General features: G+C 36.6%; 1 protein-coding gene across 1 annotated transcript in view; it reads right to left on the bottom strand.

Annotated features, from left to right (window-relative positions):
* Positions 1–19024, bottom strand: part of LOC116635857 (cysteine-rich secretory protein 2-like) — a 25049-nt gene extending 6025 nt beyond the window's left edge. The window contains exons 1-6 of the mRNA XM_032410154.1: positions 18994–19024; positions 10799–10869; positions 7427–7543; positions 6558–6645; positions 1159–1304; positions 639–736 (exon numbers count right to left, since the gene is read on the bottom strand). Of these exons, the coding sequence (XP_032266045.1) occupies positions 639–736; positions 1159–1304; positions 6558–6645; positions 7427–7543; positions 10799–10869; positions 18994–19021 (548 nt within the window). The 5' untranslated portion in view covers positions 19022–19024. The remainder of the gene's footprint in view (positions 1–638; positions 737–1158; positions 1305–6557; positions 6646–7426; positions 7544–10798; positions 10870–18993) is intronic.
* Between the last annotated feature and the right edge of the window lie 6177 nt (positions 19025–25201).

The raw sequence follows: 25201 nt of genomic DNA, 5'->3' as shown, positions 1-25201 counted from the left end.
ACAGACCATAAGTACAAGAACAAAATGATGTTTGCCAGAGGGGTGGCAATGGGGGGTGGGCAAAATATTTGAAGGGGAGTGGGAGGTACAGGCTTCCAGTTATGGAATAAATAAGTCATGGGGATAAAAAGTACAGCATAGGGACTAGAGTCAATAGTATTGTAATAGTTATGATAGCATGGGACGCCTGGGTGGCTCATGCAGTTTAGTGTCTGCATTTGGCTCAGGTCATGATCCCAGGGTCCTGGGATTGAGTCCCACATCAGGCTCCCTGCTCAGTGGGGAGCCTGCTTCTCCCTCTGCCTGCCGTTCCTCCTGCTTGTGCTTTCTGACAAATATATAAATAAAAATCTTTAAAAAAATAAAAAAATAGTTATAATAGCATTGTATGGTGACTGCTGATAGCTACACATGTGGTGAGCATAGCACAAGGTATAGACCTGTCACTATGTCATGCACATAAAACTAAGGTGACATTGTGTATGAACTACGTATCAATTTTAAAAAATGAAAAAAGGATTTATTCCTTCCCTTTACTGAAATATGTTTTATATTCTAGTTTGTTTTCTATACGAGAATTTTAAAAATATTAATTTGTACATAGGATTATTGCATGAAATTCTAAAGTATATACTTACGCAGGACAATATTGGCAAACATAGTAGTATTTTAGACTTTCTTGGTTGGGACAATAGGCAATTCCACATCCAACGTGGTAAGAAGAGTACCAAACGACCTACATTTCCAAAAAGGAATATATGAAAGTACATTAAAGAAGAGGGAAAATATTGAAAAAAATAGTAATAGCAAATGTAAAACTGAAAAAATGTTACTATTATAGTTTGGAGCCAAGTACCTTTTGAAAACATTTAGTTCAATTATTGAAGAAAATCACAAATTTTAAAATATTAAATCTTAAAGTACCTTCACTATTTTATCCATTTCTAAGTTTGAAAAAGTACAGAGTATGCTTTCTTACCAAGAGTTTTTCAAGTGATGGGAAAAAATGACAGCTCTAGATGAAGTACCACCCAATGCGAGGACTATTAACATCTATTCAGGCTCTTACTCAAATTGAACATCGGACTTGGCCATAATTTAGAGATGCTTTCATATTAGAGCATTTGTGGTAGAAGTATTTTCATTTGTTTGTCTTACCTGGGTGTAATGTCCAACAACTGCATCAGAACTCTTAGGTCCTACACCATAGACAAAATTATGGTACTCCTCATACCAGTTTTGGATTGCATCTGACCAGGAAGCAGGGTAACTTGACATAAAGAGATTCTCACCACATTTTGTACCTAAATAGAAATAGATCATCCTTGAGGAAGCAATAAAACATGCAATGGCAAAAGAAATCAACTATATGGCTTCACTCTTATGTAGAACATAAGGAATAGCACAGAGAACATTAAGGGAAGGAAGAGAAAACTGAAAGAGGGAAAATCAGAGGGGGAGATGAACCATGAGAGACTATGGACTCTGGGAAACAATCTGAGGGTTTCAGAGGGGAGGGGGGTCAGGGGATGGGGTAGTCTGGTGATGGGTATTAAGGAGGGCACATGTTGCAATGAGCACTGGGTGTTATATGCAAATAATGAATCATGGAACACTACATCAAAAACTAATGATGTCTGTATGTTGACTAACATAACATAAAAAAAAAGAAATCAACTATACGAACACAAGGATGCTGACCTTCAAACACAGTGCCTATACTTATAACTGTTAATACATAATAAAAGGGCTTCTGTCCTTCTCAGCTCTAAAGCTGAATAGAAGACAGATCTGTCTAGGGACACCAAGGTTGCTTAGTGGGTTAAGAGGCTTTTGATTTTTGACTTTTGATTTCGGCTAGTTCATGGTCTCAGGGTCCTGAGATCAAGCCCTGGATCAGGCTCCTCACTCAGAAGGGAGTCTGCTTGAGGATTCTCTCTCTCTCCCTCTGCCCCTCCTCCTGCTCACACTCTATTTCTCTCTCTAAAATAAATAAATCTTTCTTTTAAAGATTTTATTTATTTATTTGTGGGAAAGAGAGCACAAGCAGTGGGAACTGCAGGCAGAGGGAGAAGCAGGCTCCTCGCTGAGCCAGGAGCCAGATGCCAGATTCAATCCCAGGACCCTGGGATCATGACCTGAGCTGAAGGCAGACCCTTAACCAAATGAGCTACCCAGGCATCGCAAAAATAAATAAATCTTAAAAAAAAAAAAAGACAGATCAGTCTAGGACACGGCGGTCGGCATCAACATGCAAAACTTTGAATAGGTTAAGAAGACGTTATTATTCAAAAATCCTCTGGAGTTTCAGAGATGCATTCTTTTTCAAGCTAAATTCTTCACATTGTAATGACTCCTATGCTCTCAGCTTTGTGCTGTAAATTTGCAAAAGGCAGTGACCAACTTTTATTCTTTTTCTCCTCTTGTCTACCCTCACCAGAGATTTTTCACATATTGGACCCTGTCTAAATGTTTATGATTATGATTTTGTGTGAACTTGGAAAAAGAGTTCTACAGGCAGCCTATAAGAGCCCTAATTAACAGGCAACTGACATCAGGAGGGATGGCAGATTTCAAAGCTTTTGGATTCCCTCTTAATCACTAAATCAGAATATCATAAGACCAAATCTTCCTCAGAGAATTAGGCAAGAAGAGCCTTGCCGAAGGTGACATCAGCAAGACGGTGGAGTAGGGAGCCTTGGACTCTCTTTCCCTTAACAAACACGCTGATCCAGCAACAATTTCCAAAAAATTGCCTTGGTGGGAAATCCAAAACTAATTGAAAGTCTCCTAGACCCTGGGAGAATATGAACCCCAACTCACTGAAGTCTGTAGTGAAACTGGGACACCCTCTTGCTAGAATGCTTACCCTCAGCACAGTGCCTGCCATATGATCAGGAAAAGGTCCCCTAGCCCCCAACTTCTCCCAGGGGAAGGAAGGAGTTGGTTCTTGTGTCCAGCATCCCAACCTTCCCTATGGAAACTCCCCAGATGGCTGGCTTCTGTCTTGGTAGTCTTGGAGCTCTGACAGTCAGGCACAGGCTAGCCATCTGTAGGAGAATGGAGATGGTGGCTTGAGCTGGTAGATACCATATCTCCTCCCCTTGGCTCAGCACAGAGCAAGCAAATGAAAAATCTTAGTTCTCAGCTTCCTCCTGGGGAAGCAAAGAGTTGATCAGTGTGTCCAACGCTCCAATTTCTCCAGGGGTCCCTAAAGAACTGACTTCTGCCTTGCCAGTCTTGGAGCTCTGAAGTTTTTCGCAGTGTTGCCCCCTGGGGGAGAGCAGAGATGGTAGTTTGGATTGGTAGGTGCCATGGCTCTTCTCCCCAGCTCAGCACAGAGCAAGCTGACTAACACCACTGCTGCCTGTTTCTCCCTGGAGTGGGACAGTTTTGGTCTGGGTATCAAATGCTACAAATTTTCCAGAGGCTGCCCCAAAGACTGGCTTCTGACTTTCCTCTCTGAGAATGCTAATAAGATCCAGCATAATCTAGCTGCCTGGGGCAAATGAGAATAGATAGAGATTTGGGTTCATAGTTGCCACAGCTTCCCTTCCTAGTTCAGCACAGAGTGAATAGATAAAAAACCCAAGTTTCAGCTGAAAGAGTTGGATGAAATGCCCAAAGATCTATCTTTTTCAGGGGGCTGCCTGAGGAATTGACTATAGATCTTTTTTGATCACAATGAACTTGAATAGACATTTCTCCAAGGAAGATGTACAACTGACCAATGGGTATATAAATGGCTTTGGGTCACATGGACATTTTAACAATATTAATTCTTCTCAATGGGCAAAAAATACTCTCTTCAAAGAGTGGTGATGAGAAAATTGCACAGCCACATGGAGAAGAGTTAATTTAGACCCCTATCTTAAAACACTCACAAAAATTAACTCAAAACAGATTAAAGATTTAAACATAAGACCTGAAACCGACAACTTCCTAGAAGAAAACATACAGAAAAACCTCTTTGACATTGGTCTTAGCAATTCTTTCCTGGATAGGACACTAAAAGTATAAGCAACAAAAGCAAAAATAAATAAGTGGGACTGAACAAAACTAAAAAGTTTCTCCACAACAAAAGAAACAATCAACAAAGTGAAAAGGCAACTTATGGAATGGGTGAAAACATTTGCATAGCTTATAATTGATAAGGAGTTAATTTTCAAAGTATATAAAGAACTCATACAACCCAATAGCAAAAATTATCCCTATTTAAAAATGGGCAGATTTGGTTTTGTTTTGTTTTTTCTGAATATTTTTTATTTACCACTTTTTATTTAGCATTTTAATTTATTTTATTTTATTTTATTAATTCCAATACAGTTAACATACAGTGTTATATTAGTTTCAGGTGTACAATATAGTGATTCAACAATTTTATATATCACTCTGTGCTCATCACAAGTGCACTCCTTAATCCCCATCACCTATTTCACCCATCCTCCCACCCACCTCCCCTCTGGTAATCATCAGTTTGTTCTCTATGTTGAGTAATTTTCTTGGTTTGTCTCTCTCTCTTTCTTTTCTCTCATTTGTTTTGTTTCTCAAATTCCACATATGAGTGAAATCATATAATATTTGTTTTTCTCTGACTTATTTTACCTAGCCTTATACTCTCTAGCTCCATCCATGTGGTTCCAAATGACAAAATTTCCTTTTTTATGGCTGAATAATATTGCATCATATATATATATATATATATATGCGTATGTGTATACACATCTCTATCCATTCATTTATCAGTGGACACTTGGGCTGCTTCCATAATTTGGCTATTATAAATAATGCTGTTGTAAACATAGAGGTGCATGTATCCCTTTGAATTAGTGTTTGTGTAGTTTTGGGGTTAACAGCCAGTAGCATAATTACTGGATTGCAAGATAGTTCTATTTTTAACTTTTTCAAGGACCTCTGTACTGTCTTCCACAGTGGTAGCATCAGTTTGGATTCCCACGAAGAGTGCATGAGGGTTCCTTTTTCTCCACATCCTCTCCAACAGTTGTTGTTTATTGTTTTTTTTTTTTTTAATTTTAGCCATGCTGATAAGTGTGAGGTGATACCTCACTGTAGTTTTGATTTGCATTTCCCTGATGATGGCATTTTGCATTTTGGTGGCTTGAAATATTATGTCTACATGCTGCTTCAAGAGAATATAAAATATTCTTGTATATCTTCTTTAATATGGAAGGAAAGAAACTCAGAATCTAACATAATTTGATCTTAAGACCATTTGTTTTAATCTTCTAGTGAATGCAGTTATCTCTCTTCATAATTTCATTATAATGTTAATATCAACAATATAAATAATAATTCTACTGAAATTATAGGTAATTATTCACTACTTTCAAATTGAGTTTGCCTTTCATGCTTGATAATGTAAATAAATATTTTATGTAAAGTTTACGCATAAAAGTTCTCTCTCATAATTTTTATAATTCTTGAAACTTTTATAGTTTTTTGCATGTGATATATTATTCTATGCTTTATAGGTACACAGTCTATGCAAACTACTTGAATATTTATTATCAAAAAGTAAAAACTGAGTGAACATACACAAAATATTCATGATGATATTAAAAGTTTAAGTATTTTTACAGCAAAATTCAGGAACTATTCACATAATTCAGTATATTTATAAACATAAAAAAAGAGATATTTAAACACCAAACAGCAGCACAATATAGAAAAAGGGCAGTGGATTAGGAATCAATAAGCCTGTCTTTCTCTGACTGGCTTATTTCACTAAGTATAATACCCTCTAGTTCCATCCATATCATTGCAAATGGCAAGATTTCATTCTTTTTGATGGCTGAGTAATATTCCTATATACATATTCTATATATTCTATATATCTATATATCATATATATATATATATCACTCATATGTGGAATTTAAGAAACAAAACAGATACACATAGGGGAAAGGAAGGAAAATAACATAAGATGAAAACACAGAGGGAAGCAAACCATAAGAGACTCTTAACTCTAGGAAACAAACTCAGGGTTGCTGGAGGGAAGGTCGTGGGGGGATGGGGTAACTGGGTGATGGACATTAAGGAGGGCACATGATATAATGAACACTGGGTATTGTATGAAACTGATGAATCACTGAATTCCACCTCTGGAACTAATAATATAGTATATATTAATTAAATTGAACTTAAATAAAAGATTAAAAAAATAAATCAATAAGCCTGGTTAACTTTCCAGTACATGACACAACTTCAGGATGTGCTCCTAGGTCATTTCACCCATGTCCCTAATCTTTGAAGCTGGAGAAATGATGATACATGACGTGTTGACTCATGAGCTGGTTGAGAGGAACAAATGAAGTATTGCTTCAGAAATTATTTGCATAACATAAACAGTCAACAAGCACGAAATGATACTTATAATTCTCTCTCCTTCTACAGATAGCTTGATTTTAAATAGAGCAGTATAAGCAACATTTATTCATTAAGTCTTCTAAAACATCCCAGAATGTTCCATTCTATTTGATTTTTCCAATATTATTTTATTTGTTCATTTATTCAAAAAATACTCATTTACGTACTGGTTTTTCGGTCCTCTGGCATGCTGTGTTCTAAAGTGCACTTGTTTGCCCACTTTTGGGCATTTGCTGCTGCTTCTCGGTTCCATTCCTAAATGTCACAAGAAAAAAAAATGCACTTAAAGATTCAACTCCAGTGAAACATATGCTTTATAATCTGATTGGTAGGTTGATTCGCACTACTTTAAAACTTCTATAGATATATTCATTGTCATTGGTATGATAAGATCTTTTGTTAGGGGTGTGTGTGTGTGTGTGTGTTTATCTGCTCCAGTGCCAATTTCCACATGAAGAGAAGTTCATAAATGATGTGTCTACTGACAGAAATATCCAATACAGTATCTGACAATTTATGATAATACAGGAGCCACACCTAGGATTTTTAGTAATAGTGCTAGTCTAAGCACTCATCAATATGCGAAGTCTTTAAATTATATTTCAATGGTAATAAACTAGCCTAGTTTATTCCCAGTTCCACTTGTAGCCCACTGCACTCAGATGGGAGATATCTAGCATTTATGGATTGTGTCTTGGAAAGTGAACTATTATTAACCCTAAATGGCACTGATTTTGAAGGAAAGTGGACTCCTTTATTTTAGACTAGGGCAGATAGCGAACAAAAAGTGCAATGGCTTCACATTTGATGTCTGAAGATTTGGCTTCTAATTATGCCTTCCCGACTTAATAGCCCCGCACCCTTGCTAGATTATTTAACCATTATAAAGGAAAATTAATTTTTGCCCTGCCCATAATACAGCTCAAATGAAATAGCAGAATGGAAGCAAAACAAAGTTCTTAAGAGATGCCAGTTACCAGCTCCCTGCTCTTATCACTGCTGATTCACACCATTAGCCTTTATCACTACCTCTTACCATCTTTAGCATGTTGCTGGCAGGTGGAGAGACTGATTTCCTTAGTTCATTGTGTTTATTTACAATCTCTTTTTGGACTTGCTTTCGAGTGGTTAGCAAAGCAGTAAAGGATGGATCCTAAAGGGAGATAAAATTAGGGTTATCTTCTTAACATTTGTTAAAATTGCATTTAAGAGTGAATAAACGGTCGAGGGAACAAAGATCATTTTAAAGAGCATTCAGTTCAAATCAATATTAGTTGTTAAGCATCGCCAATGAACCTGAGCCAAAGCTATGACAGATAGGAAAGAAGTAATTTGAAGCTTTGAGAAGGAGGATGAAATTCATGGCATGACAAATTAAAATCTCCTCTGAGGCCACAGATGCCAATTTCTAGTTTCAAGGGAATTCTTACTGTGCCTTTTCTAGCCATATAAGTGATAATATTTTATAACCATAAAGGTACACAATAGAAACATTAAGACATATTCATTCACATTCGATCAGGCTGCAGCAGGTGGGATGAGCGTAGACCTCAAGATTCATCCTAGACTTTAAGGAAAGTTTGACCTGATATGGTCTGTATTTAGAGAAATAATGTATTTAAAATGTATCTAGGGAAGGGATGTTCAGGTTCAAAGTGCTTTCAGTGCTAATAAAATTATTCTTCCTATTATGATAGATATTATGATCTATTTTATTATATGATCTGATTTCATGGCATCACTCAAAAGGTACTTTTGCAATATTAAAAAATTTCCAAGGCCATTTAGAGGGAACAAAATCATCCAGTTAATGGGCCATTGCTGACTCTGTTCCTTTTTAGTAACAGAATAAAGTATTAAATCAGCTGCTGAAATTTTTGGTATATTTTATCATTGTGTGTGTGGCAGGGGGGAGATGTCTATCCTGGAGGTAGAGTAGGGTGTGTGAATTGTTCTCACAAGGTCTGAGATATTTGATGACTTAAAATTACACATGAGTGTTATGTTGTATGAACATGACCAAGAGTTTAAAATCTAAGTCTAAATAGATAGGACTCTTTGTTGATTTTATCTGACACATTGGGGTAAGTTATTCTCTCTTCTCCCAATACTGAAGTTGCTCAAAGCCCTCCAAATAGTGCAAACTTAGGTTTAACCACATTTATTGCCATTATTAATTTATGCATCCATTCTCCTACTTGCTTTATGTTCCTAAGGACAGGAACCAATAATGAATTTCTTTTCTTTTCTTTCTTTTTTTTTTTTTTTTAGTGAATTTCATTGTACTCACAGATTTGGCACATTCCCAGCTACTAATGCCTAAGCTAGAAAGGATGCACCTGTGAAATATTAGCAGTGGCCCACTTCTGCTGTACACTAAGACATAAAATAACATCCTTGGATATTTCCTATTGACTCTCAAAAACCTGCTTCATAGAATTTCATTTCAAAACACATCAAAATTTGGTCCCTGAAAAAGAAATAATTATTTCCTCCTTCTTATCCTATCTTTTGTAGATACAAGTCCTACTGAAGACATGTCTTTGTTGTTTTTTAATGAGCTTCAAGAAAGCTTTTATTAGGTGACAGGGAATATGAAGAGTGTTGAGCATAAAATGGATCTAATAAGGTATCTATCTATCCTTCAAGAATTTATTTCGATTCTTTCTCCCTCTTCCTCTACCCCTCCCTGTTTGTGCACTGTCACTCTCTCTCTCTCTAAAATGATTAAATCAAATCTTAAAAAAGAAATTTATTTCGGTAAACTATATGACATGAATAATAATTACAATACCACATGATAACTGAAGATAGGTGGATTCTGCTAGATGTATAAAAAACAAGGGATCAATTCTTATTCAGGCTAGGAAAGCTTTGCAAAAGATGGTCTGGATTGAGGTTATAAAGGATGAATAGTGTTTTCTATTGAGAAGGTGCAGAAAAAACCATACCAGGCAGAAGGTATGTAGAAAATCTGATTAGCAAACATTTAGCAGTGCAAAAGAGCAAAATATATCTCTCTTTTAAATAATTTTATAATGAAGACCAGGAGATGGACCAGAGAGATAACTGGGGATTGGAAAGGACCATGAAAAAAAATCTTTAGGGGGCTCCTGCATGGCTCAGTTGGTTAAGCGTCTGCCTTTGTCTCAGGTAATGATCCCGGGGTCCCAAGATTGATCTCCCTTGCAATTGGGCTCCCTGATCAGCGGGGAGTCTGCTTCTCCCTCTGCCTCCCTCCCCCCACTGGTGCGCTCTCTCTCTCTCTTGCTTTCTCTCTCAAATAAATAAATAAAATTTTAAAAAAATCTTTAGGAAAGAGATTGGGAAGGCAACAAACTTTTTGAATAAGACCCAGGTGATGAATAAATTGTCTTCAGATTGAAAATTAATTATGGTAACATAATGACTATATTTCTGAATGCCACATGAGTTTTGACCTATTGCCTGAACTCTTATCTGTGGAGTCCTAGCTATTCTTGTATGCTCAGAGTTAAAGGAGAATGTGGAAATAGACAGCAATGACCAAACTTCACATTCAGAGTTTTTCTGATCAGAAGATAGACACCTTATATAGACACCTACCCACCAAACATTTAAGAGAATCATTGATCCTGTTCTTAGGATTATTAAAGTAAAGCAGCATATTAGAAATAATTAGAGCATCTTATTCTTTATATATTAATTGTAAGACCATGAAAAAATCCAAATACTTAATCTCTTTACTAAAGTTTCTTTTTTAACTTAAAAAATAGGTATTATTATTCTTACACATTGACTATGAAAATAAATGTGGTGATGTATGTGAAGAAGTTTTGCTAATTTGCGATTATATAAATATATTGCTAATTTTCTGTGAGGATCACATTGTAATGAATTAAATATAAGGAGATCAGTAAAGATCTTTGGACAGGGTGAGTTTCATTAGCTTTTAAACCTGTAGACTATTGCTGTCAATAGAAATATAATGATAGCATCAAAGGTAATTTTAATTTCTGGGTGGCCACTTCGAAAAAGAAAAAATAAACAGATTAAATTGATATTTATAATATATTTATTTATCTAATTGTTTCAAAATACTATGTTTTCATCATGCAATCAGTATTAAAATTATTAATGAAATATTTTACCTTCCTTTTTTACTAAGTCTTGAATTCTGCTATGTAATTATGCAGATCTCAATTCTGACCATCCATATCTCCAGTGTTCAATACCCTCCTGTGGCTAGAGGCTACAACACCGGTCACCACAGCCTTAGACTTAATTGTGTTAACTACTTGAGCAACCAATGAGTACTTTGTGATGTACCAGACTCTCTACTCCTTTTCACTTTTGAAAATTGATCTAATAGATTTCTGTTTATAAGTTGCTTCAGTTGTTCTGAAAATATTTTCAACCTTCACCATACCTGTCCATTTGCAGGAAAGAATGGAAGCAACACAAGAGCCAGGAACAGCAACTCCAGGAATAAGGCCATTGCTGGGAAAACAAAACAAAGGGAACAAAGACCTACATTGGATTGTTTAGTGTATGAACTTCTGAGGAATACAGGAGGAAAAATAAAACAAAACAATGTAGTGATCTCAGTTGTTTCAAATTCATTAGTAATATAACAAGAGAAGATTTGTTACATGATGCCACTAGAATGATAATGGATTCACCCAGAAGCAACCCTCGAATGGGGACTTAAAGAACAAAAGGAAGTACTTGATTGAAGATTTTGAAGTACACCTATAAATGCTAAGTATATACTACCCATTTTCACTCTAGTTCCACATTCTTGTCCATGTAGCTACTCTCTGGTTCTAGGAATGGGTTCTTCACATTGCCCATTCATAGCTCCCAACTGTTAGTAATACTGGGGTGCTCCTGTATTAGTTTTTGCTGGTTTCCTTAAACCCTTCTTAATCTTTTATAAATACACCCTCATCAAGATCTTTTCAAATTACTAATGATCATTTGCCATTTTTTACCTGCCATGAGTCTGGCTCATATACTTGACATTCCTAGAACCATAGGTAAGTCCACTAAGAAGTAAATGCTTTTCTTTAATACTTTCAACCACTCTTTCAGCTACACCCAGGCAGCCAGTGTCCTCATTCATTCCCATTCAAACCTTGCCCTTTATTACAATGCATTAAATTCCTCCGCCCCTCCCCCACAAAGGCAATATTCTCCTTCTGGTTCTAAAAACAGAAGGTAGATTTCTCACTTTTAAAATTAGATTACCCACCCAATCTGTATCAATACCCTTAATAGGTTCACATCCTTGCCTCACTAATTTAACTTCTTGGAATTCTGAGGAAATAATAATATATACTGGAAAAATTTTAGGCATACATTTTCATTACATTAATATTTATAAGGATAAAAATATTATAATTTATTAATGCTTAATTGTAGGGAGATACAATGTTCAAATAAATTAGAATATATCCTCTTGTTAGAGTGTATTAGACATAGCAATGATGTCTCCAATGGTGTTCTAACAAAAACAATGCTTATGCTTCAAAGTTAAAAACACAGCATATGGGAAATCCTTATCTTCCTTTATGGATGAATGTTTGTGCCCTCCCAAAATTCATATGTTGAAGCCCTAGTCCCCAGTGTGGCTGCATTTGTAATTGGGTTTCTAAGGAAGTAATTAAGATTAAATGAGGTCATAAGAATGAACCCTGATCCAACAGGATTAGTGTACGTATCAGGAGAGACACCAGAGAGTCCTCTCTCTCTCATCTCCATATATACAAGAAGATACCATGTGAGAACACAGTGAGAAGGTAGCTCTCCGCAAGCCAAGAAGAGAAACCTCACCAGAAACTGACCATACTGTCACCTTGGTTTCAGACTTTGAACCTTCAGAACTGTGAGAAAATAAATTTCTGTTGTTCACACCACCCAGTCTGCAGTATTTTGTTACGGCAGCCCAAGCAGCGTCACACACATTCCCAAATTTGGTATTTGAGGGTTAGGTTATTTTTGAATGAATCTGAAGGTCCATAAAATGTGCTAATTTGAAATCTTCTGAAGCTACAGATCTGCATTCAGGTGCACATGTGTGAGCAAGACACTGAGAGATTGGAGCGCCTGGGTGGCTCAGTTGGTTAAGTTTCTGCCTTCCGCTGGGGTCATGATCTGGGGTCCTGAGATTGAGTCCCTGCCATCAGGCTCTCTGCTCAGCAGGGAGTCTGCTACTCCCTCTCACTATTCCTCTGTGAACTCTCTCTCTCTCTTTCAAAAAAAATAAAAAGACACTGAGAGATTGGGTTACCTCTGATTACCATCCAGCATCCATATCTCAATGAGCTTTGCTTTTCTCATGGATATATGACAAAACTATGACATAGGTATTTTAGACCAGTTTTAAGATAAAGTAACAGAAGAAATTTTATTGCATAGTGATACTGACAACCTTGATGTGTAGGGAGATCTGAGAATGCTTACATTATTATTCTCCTAGAGAACAGTAACAGAAGCAGGACCTAGTCCCCTCATCCCCTTCTCTCACAAAACGAACAATCAGACAAAAAGCCAGGCAAAGAACAAATGAGATTAAACAGAAATACAAGAGCATGAGTTTATCTTCATGTGGTGAGACATCCTTTTCTGAATTTTCTAAAATGAATCTGTAGTACTGTAATTACAGTAATCAGAAAAAGAAAAACCCTTTATTGCAAAAAGATTATCAACTCTTGGGAAAGTGCTCTGATTTTGTCAAACCTATTAGTTGTTTTTTTGCAACCTGGTGTAGCCAACAGTTTAGGCATTATGGTGATCATGTAGGAGAAGAACAGAGGCACAGAGGTATTAAGTGACCTCCTGACGGTATCATTGCTAGGTAATGTATGGCTAGGACAGAACCCAAGATTTCTCTTAACCGCAATATCCATTTCCCACTAAACTCTATTATACTTTTTGGGGCATGGGGTTCCAGGTAAGAATGAAAGCATTTAATGAATTTTCTGTCTTGATAAAAAAAGTCATGCATTGCTATAAATTTTTTTGTGGCTGTTAAATTGCTGGTAGGTTACTAAACACATTTGAGAAAATTAGAAAAAAAATTAACACAGTATTAACAATTAAGTCAATCCTTTTCTGTTGTTCCTCAAATATAAAATAAAGCTCATAAAACTTAGAGAGCTCAAATAATATTTTCTTAGGATATCCATCTTGTGTTTAAAATGTTGATATGATAAACTTTATATATGTAACTTTGTTGAAATAATGGAGAATTTTATTGGCATCCTAATGAGTTATTTTTCACAAAATTGACAACATATTCCTCTAAGGGTTCTATAAGGGATACAAATTATACAGGTGTTTCTACAATGTTTTGGAAATTTAAACTCTTCCATATCATTATACTATCACTTATAACAATAAGAAAAGTTTGATTTTGTTTATATGTAATTTTTACATAGAACAGAGGAAGATGTGGGAGAATAAAATGAAAAACTGAAGACAGAAAAGAAAAAATATGGAAAGAAAAACTAACTTAATTATATATAAAACAAATACATAAACCTAGTGTCCAAAAAAGCCATTTTTGTTTCTCAGAGATACCTGGGGCCATATTGAGAAAACCTGAACACCTAAACTTGGCACCTGGTATTGTGAGAATGGAAAGAGTGCACTACAAGTGTTAAGAAGCCTGGGCTTTTGTTGTTGTCATTAATTCTGTTTTATTCAGCTTTATCTTTAATGAGATATATGAAATTGAAAATCTTTATCAAGTTAGAGTATGGTGACATAGGATTACTTCATATGGCTCTTGTGAATGAGATAAGTAATGTTAGAGCAATTTGAAAATATGAAAAAAAATCACCATAAACATACATTAAGACATACTGTCTTAGCATTAACATTACTATTTATATTACCATTTGGGATGCTTGTGCCCTCTGCTGGGAGCATTGCCAGCAGAAATCTCTCAGCTCACAGACACTTCAGTTGATTGGCTGAAGCCTCCCATAGGACTACACCACAGTTCACCTCACCTTGAAGTAATCTTGCTTCTCTCCCCTTCCTTCCTAGGGAATTGAACTCGTATTCTTCAACTTCTTGTGTCTCAGATTTTGTTACCTGAGGAACACAACCTGGTACATCATCCATTAAATAATCCTTTTTTTTTTTTCCCATAAGTCTAGTCAGGATGGGCTCCTCATTAATAACCTCATTATCCTTTGATAGTATGCCCTTTATGCCTTTGATATTAATTTCTTTACATTTGACCTTTTTTCTGAACTACATTGAGAGTAGCTATGGCTAAAGATGGCTCATTCTGTACTAGCTCAGTGATGGAGCGACAGAAGCTTATGAAGTCTCCAGGGGGCTCTCATTTACACTAGTGTCCTTGGGCATGCACATCTCTCTGTCATGGCCTCAAGTGGTCCTCCTAGAAAATGTGAGAGCCAAAGAGAAAAAAGATCCTCCCTTTTTTGCAAGTCAGTGGCAATCAGGTACTCTTCTTTCCTTTAACCGGCATCCATTAGGTTTTACACACTCTATCCATGATAGCATGCTAGATATTGGTGAACATGGTCAAGTGAACGAGACAGAATTCCCGCCCGCCCTCAGTCTTAGCATATCATTAGGGGAGCCCATCATTCTAGTGCCCACACTGTGAGCTTGTTGGATTTTCCCATGTGTGCAAAAGTAAAATGTGAAGTTTTATTTTCCTTTGCCGTGACCCATTCTGGGACTTTGGAGAAGGACAGGGAAGGACCTAGCATAAAACAAGGCTATTTCAGATACAGTAAATATGATAAAAACCTATTATCAGCTGTAAGACCAGTGTATTTAGTTCTACCTCATGTCTCACCCCCAGGGGACTTCCTAAATAGCAGGTGCAGATAGGATATGTTTTATTTGCACTTGCATTTGTTAGAGTCACAGAGAAAGCATTCGGACAAATTAGGAAAGTAACTGCTTTTTCCTGTCATTTATTTGCATGTAGACAATTTCTAAATGTGTATCGTTACACATCTCCTCTGTGATTTCCTTAGGAACAAACTTAAATTCCTTTTAAATCATTTCTCTAAAAAGAGTTACTTTGCTACATGCATGTCACCATGTCTCTTCTTTTATACTGTTTTTCTGCTCTGGCATTCGTAATTTTCCCTTTTCCAAGAGATCAGTAATTTCTCATAAGTGTGACTAGAGAAAAGTCAAAGGGTTTTCAAAGATTTACAAATCTAAGTGTTGATGTTTTACTGCTAATTATAAACAGAAGAGGAAATTGTGTCTTTCTGAAGCATAAATTTATATGTATAGTTCTTCTTTACTTTAATTTTAGGACCACCTTAAGTTTGAAACACTCACTTGGAAAAAAATAAGTTGTTTTCTCTAATGACATCATATCACTGCTTATTAATTAATGAAAAACATATATTCACAAAAATTATACAGGCATACCTTGCCTGATGAGTCTATTTTATGGAAACAAGGATTTTTATGATCAAGTAAATTTTATATCAGGGCTGTAAGAATAATTCAAAATTTTAAAAAAGAATAATTCAAAATTAGAATATTTATTGGTCATATTCATCACATTAATGGATAAAGAAAAATCATGTGGCAAAATATGTTGTGAAATTCAACCCCTATTAGTTAAAAATAAGAAAAAGGAGAGTAGAGATTATTAATTCGATAATGGCAATATAACCAAATATCTCTAGCAAATATAGTTTTTGGAGAAACTCTAGGTGCATTCACTTAATATTGAGAACAAAAAAAGAATGACCAATGTCACTGGTACTGTTCAACATCATATTGGAGAGGTCCTGATCTCTCCAATATGAAGAAAAGAAAAAAATACATTTTTGTAAGTCTCATAAAGGAAGAGATAATATTAGTGTTATTTTAAAATGATATGGCCATTTACCTAGAGAATACACCATAAGCAAAAATTTGTAAGATCTGGGGTACCTGGGTGGCTCAGTCGTTAAGCGTCTGCCTTCAGCTCAGGTCATGATCCCAGGATCCTGGGATCGAGCCCCACATCAGGCTCCCTGCTCAGCAGGAAGCCTGCTTCTCCCTCTCCCACTCCCCCTGCTTATATTCCCTCTCTCGCTGTGTCTCTCTCTCTCTGTCAAATAAATAAATAAATAAATCTTAAAAAAAAAAAGTTTGCAAGATGTAATATCAGTTTATAAAAAATACCATTGCCATATACTAGCAACACTCAACTAGAAAATAAGATTAAAAAGAAAACATAAAACTCACAATAGTACAAAAAATATAGTTTATTTATGAAATAACCAAGAATAAAAAATCTTTTTTTGGAGACAATTTTAAAACCCTAGTAAAGGGCATAAAAGAAGATATACGTAAGTTGAGAGATTTTCATGCTTTTAAATGGTATGTGTTAATACAATAAAGGTATCAATCCTAATTAAATTAATATGAAAATTCTTTATAACTCCAATAAAAATTCTGATTGGCCCATGAATAACTGAATATACCTTTTATGAGAAGGATTAATTTGGGTATCTTTTCATATTAGTTATTAAAATAAGCTTCAAACTTGTGTTGGCAAAATTTGAGTATTATATTAGGAATGGATAAATGGGCCAATGAAGGTAAATAGAAAATTTAATAAGAGACAGACCAAACAAGGTAGCATAAAAAAGCGTTAGAGGAAGAACAGATTGTCTAGTATATAGTTTTGGGAAAATTACCTTGCTATGTGGGGAAAATTAAAACCAGATCCTTCTTAAGCATTACCTATAAAGGTGAATGTAGAGGGATTAAATTTATAAATAAATAAAATGCTTTACATGCAAGTTTTCGGGGCCATATCCCTTTGCCTTTAAGTGAGCCATATAATAATGCCATCATATGGTTATTCTGGGTTTTGTGTGAAGCACTGTGTCACTCTTTACGGGCTCATTAAAACTCTTAACAATTTAGACAGTACATAATATTACTCAATGCCCCACTTTACAGATCTGCAGTCCCAGGATCAGATATTTAATAATGAAATGCCATGTGCTTGCATGCAAAAGAACCCAGGGATAAGCCCAGACAGTTTGGCCTCAATGCCCTAGTTCCTGAAAGGAGGGAATGTAAATGTTTCAAACAATCAGGCCAGAAAAAAATACCATTAAAAGCATCAACACAGGGGCATCTAGATGGCTTAGTCAATTAAGTGTCCTACTCTTGCATTTGGCTGGGGTCATGGTCTCAGGGTAGTGGGATCTAGCCCCCCGGTGTCCAGCTCTACGCTCAGCCCAGAGTCTGCTTGAGAGTGTCTCCCTCTCCCTCTGCCCCTCCTCCCACTCTCAATCAATCAATCAATCAATAATAAATAAATAAATAAAATCTTTAAAAAATAAAAGCATCAACACACATGTGTATAATGTATGCATTATGGGTACCCACACAGCTATGTATCAATCACTACAGAACAGTATTTGATTCAGTCTTTTCAGACTTTAGATGTCATATTTAATCTTCCTTCTGTTTTCTTTTTATTTCCACATATGATTTCCTGCCCCTTACTTGAATTTACTAAACAGCATTACTGGAATTTTTAGCACAATCTGATTGAGACCTTACTTTAGAGGTCTGACACTCTTCCTCCTAATTTACCTCTTCCTCTTACAAATCTGAGCTCAGTTCAGGGGCACCAACTGACCTTACTACCCAACATTATGGAATAGCTCCTGGCTTTGCAACTTGTCTTTGCTTTCATTTCCTTTGATGCTCCTCCAAAGGGTGAGTCATTCAGGCAGATGTAGCTTTTGGTTTTAACTGGCAGAAGACACAACACCAGATCTTCTCTGGCAACAGTATAAATCCTCCCTAAGCTCCCTGGATGGCATTTAGCCATAAAGAAGAACATTAATAAAATACTTTGAAAGTAAAATCTTCCCTCTGCAGGGTAAATAACTCCTTGTATATTATTAGGTATCACTTCTTATTTGCCAAAAGAAGTTCTTTGTGGCAACTGCTTCCTTATATAAAATATCCTCAGCAGATATTATATTCAAATCTTCATATAAATGTAGCTGCTTGTGTAGATTAACTTTTGATCAGAAAACTTCTAAGTCTTCCATCTTTTGTCTTATTTTCGAGTTTCATGAGGGAAAATGTATGTTATGCTGATAATTGCTAATGAAATTTTTTTATATCTAGGTTGGTGTTATAATTTTGTTTTGATAGATTTAAAATTATTAGCAATAGCTTCTGCTCCTTGTTTTAATAATGTCTTTATCAACACATATCTACATATGTGAATATTAGTAAAATTTTTAATATGTGACATATATATCCTTAGTTTTTCATTTTTCTATTAAAGGAAGTTCTAGTATAATTGTTTCCAAGAGTCATAGATATGGAAAATATATTACTTATTTTACAATAAAAAGTAAAAATTAATTTAAATGTTAAATTCGGTAAAAGTGCGTTTGGAATAGTAGAGCTACATGTTACTTTCTTAGCTTAAAAAGAGTATAAAAGTTAAACTCATTACTCTCAATAAAAGTTATTAACAGAGTTTTGAAAATCATAGATATTTTTACAATATATCATTTAACACCAAAAAAGCATAAATATATTTGCATAATAAAATGTTCACTTTTAAAAAATTACATTACTTACTGTTGATTCTCAGAATCAGGTGAAGCATCAGCTTTATCTGTAGGAAGAAGGAAGATGGAGAGAAAGAAGTTTAGAGCAGTATATATGCATTACATTTATTTCCTGTTTTTGGCCAATTATGGTTGTGCAAGTAAATCTAAGTCAACAGGTCTGAAACAGGATTTGTAATACCACTAGTCTCATTGCTGATTGTCTAACTGCAGTTTTGGCAATATCTTGTGATTCTCCACATGGCTTTTTTTTTTTTTTTTAAGGTTTTTTTTTTTTTTCTTTTTGAATGGCTTTTATTCAGCTCAAGTGATGTCCTTAGATGTCACCTTTGCTGTGCATTTATTCTCAAGTGCCCCTTTGGTTCCTAGAAGTGAATTCTCTGTAGACTTTGGCTAGAGGGTATTTAATGTTTCCCAGGGCCAGAGGAAGGCAGGTTGAAGACCCTGTGCAGAGCTTTTTCTCCTATGGAGCTGGGAAAGATGTTTCCTCATTTAAAGCAAATACCTTTCTTCTGGATATTTCTCAGGAAGCAGAATGAGTCCATAAGTTGACACATTATTTATTTGAGTTACAGAGAGAGAGAGAGAGAGCATAAGCGGGGAGGAAAGGGAGAAGCAGGTTCCCCACCGAGCAGGGAGCTCAACCCGGGGCTCAATCCCAGGACCCTGGGATCATGACCTGAGCCAAGGGCAGACGCTTAACCTACTGAGCCACCCAGGTGCCCCCGATTTTACTGTGTTCTAAAGCAAATTACACCTACTTTGGCATCCTTTCAGGGTTGGCCCTGTAACATGAAGCTATGTCAACATTAAACTAACTTTTCACATCTAGATTGTAATTTTCTGATTTGAAAAATTTTAAGGCAGAAAGATTTTATCTCCTTCATATGAAAATTTTAAGGCCTTTAAATTAGACAATGCAATGCATTCGGATTCTAATTGGATAAACTTGCTGCTTTTAAAAAGTGAATTTGGTTGTAAGTATGTGTGTTACACGTAGTCGCTGTGTGGCTGTTCCCACTTTTTGCATCTCCTTAGGAGGGTTTTGCTCCAAAATATTTTTTAGACCTCATTCTTGATTTCCTGATTTTCAGGTTCTGGATTTCTTCTTAACAGATAATATTAAGAGTCCTGACAAAGTAGGCGGTGATGTGAGGGGCGGGGCCCCAGAGGGAATATCAGCCAGCCTGTCTTGAGCAATGGCTCAGATCCCGTATTCTGGTTTAGACGGTCAATGGTAAGGCAGGGCTTTTGGACGAGGTATGTACACCAGTGTTCCTCAGTGCCTGGACCTGCCCAGTGGTTCAGCAACGTTCAGGAATATGGTTTTTGAGAAAATCCTCCTTTTCTGCTGCATTCCTGATGGGGAGCTGGTAGCTTCAGGTATTATGTGCAGTTAATGGGACCAATGGAGAAGTTTGCTGTTTGGGCCTAGGGTTTGTTCACTATCAAGACTCACCAAGTAATTTGAGATAAACCACCACCATGGATGTTTGCTGTACTTTGTGGCTTTTATAACCTCTGTCCTATATGTAAGTTGTATGCTCTTAAGTTCAGGTACAACGAGGTCAAGAGTTACTGGAATGTTAAAACAAGGGATTGTTTCAGGGTGACGCATGGTTGAAGCACATCATTGACCATGTTTCCTTCTCTTCCAGGGTCATGATCTGGGCCTTGGGAATCTATCATCTAAATTTTTTCATAGCTTTACTTTCTCCAAAAGTGGATTCTTCTTTAATGAAAGATTCAGGTAGAGTAGAAACTGTCCACATGGCTCTGTTTGTTTGGGGAGAGTCGTGTTTTTGTATGCTTCACAAGATTGCCCCTTTTCTATAGAAACATCTGAAATCCAAACTTTTGAAACTGTTCTCTCTGTGTTTAAAAAGTACCTAGAACTTTGGCGATAGTCATAAATTTGTGTGTGGAATGGCTCATTAAACCCTCTTAACAACCATATGAGGTGAGTGCTCCTGTTACTTCATTTTACAGATGAGAAACAAAGGCACACAGAGTTATGGGACTTGTCCAAGGTCACGTGGCAGAGGGCGTGGGACCGGGGATGGCATTCTTTCCTAACAGCTGCCTGAGTTCTGTCTACACTTAATCAGTTAGGTCCCCTAACCACAGTAACCAGAGGTTTCAACAGGCAACTCACTGTGACTAACTGAGGCCACTGGGATCCTGTCTGCCAACAGTAGGGCCCTTTTAAGGGTGGCGTTCTTTAATTTCCCAGGATGATGGATTAAAAAATTCCTTGCTCGCACTGTTCCTGGCCATACCTTGGGCCAGTAAGAGGGCCCAAGTTCACACGTGACCCACCAGCCTGGGAGGGGAAAGAGGAAGCTCACAAACCAATGGGGAGTCAGTTATTCCTGCCAGCACGTCTGTTGCCATGCTTAAACCCAGAGTGGTCCCCTGCCCATGGAATCCTCCTCGTGATGGGAAAGACACACTTTCTGTGTACAAGATGTTTTCTCAAGACTGTTCAAATTGTGTACATGGCTTTATACAGAATTGCTATTTCAAATTTAGCTATTGTATATTTATTCTTTGGAGCTCTTTTACAATTTATCCACATTTTTCACAATCAATACAGACACTTCTCCAAAGAAGACATACAAATGGCTCACAGACACATGAAAAATGTTCAACATCACTAGCCATCAGGGAAATACAAATAAAAACCACGATGAAATACTTTGACAATTCTTACCCAAAGTATTCTCTTTACAACTTTAGAGTTTTCAAGATTACTTCTCTAAGAGTAAAGCTAAGCTTATTTTTGTGAACTATAGAGATCTAAAATAAGTAGTAATCTGTTGGACCTTATTTTGGAGACTATTTTGGTCTTTTATCTTTGTAAATGGAAATACATAGGGCCTTTCATAACATAATGACAAAAGACCCCATAACATCAGTATTTTTAAGTTCCAAGTTCTTATGGTATTAATTTTTTACTTTCTGTTTGTATAAAATTCAGTATATAACAATGACATACATTACATACTAAATTATCATCATTTGGTTCTGTTCATCTATGGAGGGCTTTACTTAATTGTTCCAGGCTTATTTCTTTTCTTTTTTTTTTTTAATTTTTTATTGTTATGTTAATCACCATACATTACATCATTAGTTTTTGATGTAGTGTTCCATGATTCATTGTTTGTGCATAACACCCAGTGCTCCATGCAGAACGTGCCCTCTTTAATACCCATCATCAGGCTAACCCATCCTGCCACCCCCCTCCTCTCTAGAACCCTCAGTTTGTTTTTCAGAGTCCATCGTCTCTCATGGTTCATCTCCCCCTCCGATTTCCCCCCCTTCATTCTTCCCCTCCTGCTATCTTCTTCTTCTTCTTCTTTTTTTTAACATATAATGTATTATTTGTTTCAGAGGTACATATCTGTGATTCAACAGTCTTGCACAATTCACAGCACTCACCATAGCACATACCCTCCCCAATGTCTATCACCCAGCCACCCCATCCCTCCCACTCCCCATCCACTCCAGCAACCCTCAGTTTGTTTCCTGAGATTAAGAATTCCTCACATTAGTGAGGTCATATGATATATATCTTTCTCTGATTGACTTATTTCACTCAGCATAACACCCTCCAGTTCCATCCACGTCATTGCAAATGGCAAGATCTCATTCCTTTTGACGGCTGCATAATATTCCATTGTATATATATATACCACATCTTCTTTATCCATTCATCTGTTGATGGACATCTTGGCTCTCTTCACAGTTTGGCTATTGTGGACATTGCTGCTATAAACATCGGGGTGCATGTACCCCTTCGGATCCCTACATTTGTATCTTTGGGGTAAATACCCAGTAGTGCAATTGCTGGATTGTATGGTAGCTTTATTTTCAACTTTTTGAGGAACCTCCATACTGTTTTCCAGAGTGGTATAGGGATAGAGGGTATATACCTCGATATCATAAAATCCATCTATGAAAAACCCACAGTGAATATCATTCTCAATGGGGAAAAATGGAGAGCTTTCCTCCTAAGGTCAGGAACATAGCAGGGATGTCCACTATCACCACTGCTATTCAACATAGTATTAGAAGTCCTAGCCACAGCAATCAGACAACAAAAAGAAATAAAAGGCATACGAATCGGCAAAGAAGAAGTCAAACTCTCACTGTCTGCAGATGATATGATACTTTATGTGGAAAACCCAAAAGACTCCACCCCAAACCTACTAGAACTCATACAGGAATTCAGTAAAGTGGCAGGATACAAAATCAATGCACAGAAATCAGTGGCATTCCTATACACCAACAACAAGACAGAAGAAAGAGAAATTAAGGAGTCAATCCCATTGACAATTGCACCCAAAACCATAAGATACCTAGGAATAAATCTAACCAAAGAGGCAAAGAATCTGGGCTCAGGAAACTATAAAATACTCATGAAAGAAATTGAGGAAGACACAAAGAAATGGAAAAATGTTCCATGCTCATGGATTGGAAGAACAAATATTGTGAAGATGTCAATGCTACCTAGAGCAATCTACACATTCAATGCAATCCCTATCAAAATACCATCCACTTTTTTCAAAGAAATGGAACAAATTATCCTAAAATTTGTATGGAACCAGAAAAGACCCCGCATAGCCAGAGGGATGTTGAAAAAGAAAAGCAAAGCTGGCGGCATCACAATTCCAGACTTCCAGCTCTATTACAAAGCTGTCATCATAAAGACAGTATGGTACCAGCACAAAAACAGACACATAGATCAATGGAACAGAATAGAGAGCCCAGAAATGGACCCGCAACTCTATGGTCAACTCATCTTGACAAAGCAGGAAAGAATGTCCAATGGAAAAAAGACAGTCTCTTCAACAAATCGTGTTGGGAAAATTGGACAGCCACATGCAGAAGAATGAAACTGGACCATTTCCTTACACCACACACAAAAATAAACTCCAGATGGTTGAAAGACCTCAATGTGAGACAGGAGTCCATCAAAATCCTAAAGGAGAACACAGGCAGCAACCTCTTCTACCTCAGCCGCAGCAACTTCTTCCTAGAAACATCGCCAAAGGCAAGGGAAGCAAGGGCAAAAATGAACTATTGGGACTTCATCAAGATAAAAAGCTTTTGCACAGCAAAAGAAACAGTCCACAAAACCAAAAGACAACCGACAGAATGGGAGAAGATACTTGCAAATGACATATCAGATAAAGGGCTAGTATCCAAAATCTATAAAGAACTTCTTAAGCTCAACACCCAAAGAACAAATGATCCAATCAAGAAATGGGCAGAAGACATGAACAGCCACTTTTCCAAAGAAGACATCCAAATGGCCAACAGACACATGAAAAAGTGCTCAACATCGCTTGGCATCAGGGAAATCCAAATCAAAACCTCAATTAGATACCACCTCACACCAGTCAGAATGGCTAAAATTAACAAGTCAGGAAACGACAGATGTTGGCGGGGATGAGGAGAAAGGGGAACCCTCCTACATTGTTGGTGGGAATGCAAGCTGGTTCCAGGCTTATTTCTATATCTCAAAAATGAAGAGAGTCAGACTAATAATTTCCGTTTTTCTCTACCTCCAAAATGTCATGATTCCAAATACTGAGTTTTTATAAATGAGGAAGTATGAATTAATAAATCACATAACACATACCTAGCATTGGCAGGCATTTCTGGGTGCTCATGTTAGTATGTAGATTGCACAATGTGGTGAGTAATTCAGTAATTTCTGTTCATTTTCATGTGTATGCTAGCTTTATGAGTTATGTGGTTAAAATGTACTAGAACTGACTAGTGCCTGCTCAATAGATATATCATTTAATTACAGTTCATCAGTAAGTTACATAATTGAACATTACTCTAGATGTTCTTTATAAGAGAACTTAGAACTCAAGATAGATTGTACCATAAAATAAAATAAATTCAAATATAAAATAAAATAAAAATCAAACACTGCTAACCATTCGGCTGCCATGTGTCCAGTTAGTTCTTAAAATGTATTTTATTTTAAGTAAATGTGAGGTGAAGTGAGAGCTCTCAAGAAGCTGAATCAGCCACGTGGATAAAATCACCTTGGAAACAAGATCTGTGCAGCCATTTTCTGCCATTTTGTAAAATGTGGTTATTTTGGGTCACAAAATACCATACACATATTGGATTGACAGTTTGACCTTAATCTCCCAAAATGGTTGCTTGCAACCACCTTTGTTCCCTCATCTGCCATG

The sequence above is a fragment of the Phoca vitulina genome, unplaced genomic scaffold (assembly GCF_004348235.1).
Source record: "Phoca vitulina isolate PV1807 unplaced genomic scaffold, GSC_HSeal_1.0 scaffold11, whole genome shotgun sequence".
NCBI classification, from domain to species: domain Eukaryota; kingdom Metazoa; phylum Chordata; class Mammalia; order Carnivora; family Phocidae; genus Phoca; species Phoca vitulina.
Note: the sequence above shows the minus strand (reverse complement) of the source record. Positions and strands in the feature narration are given on the sequence as shown.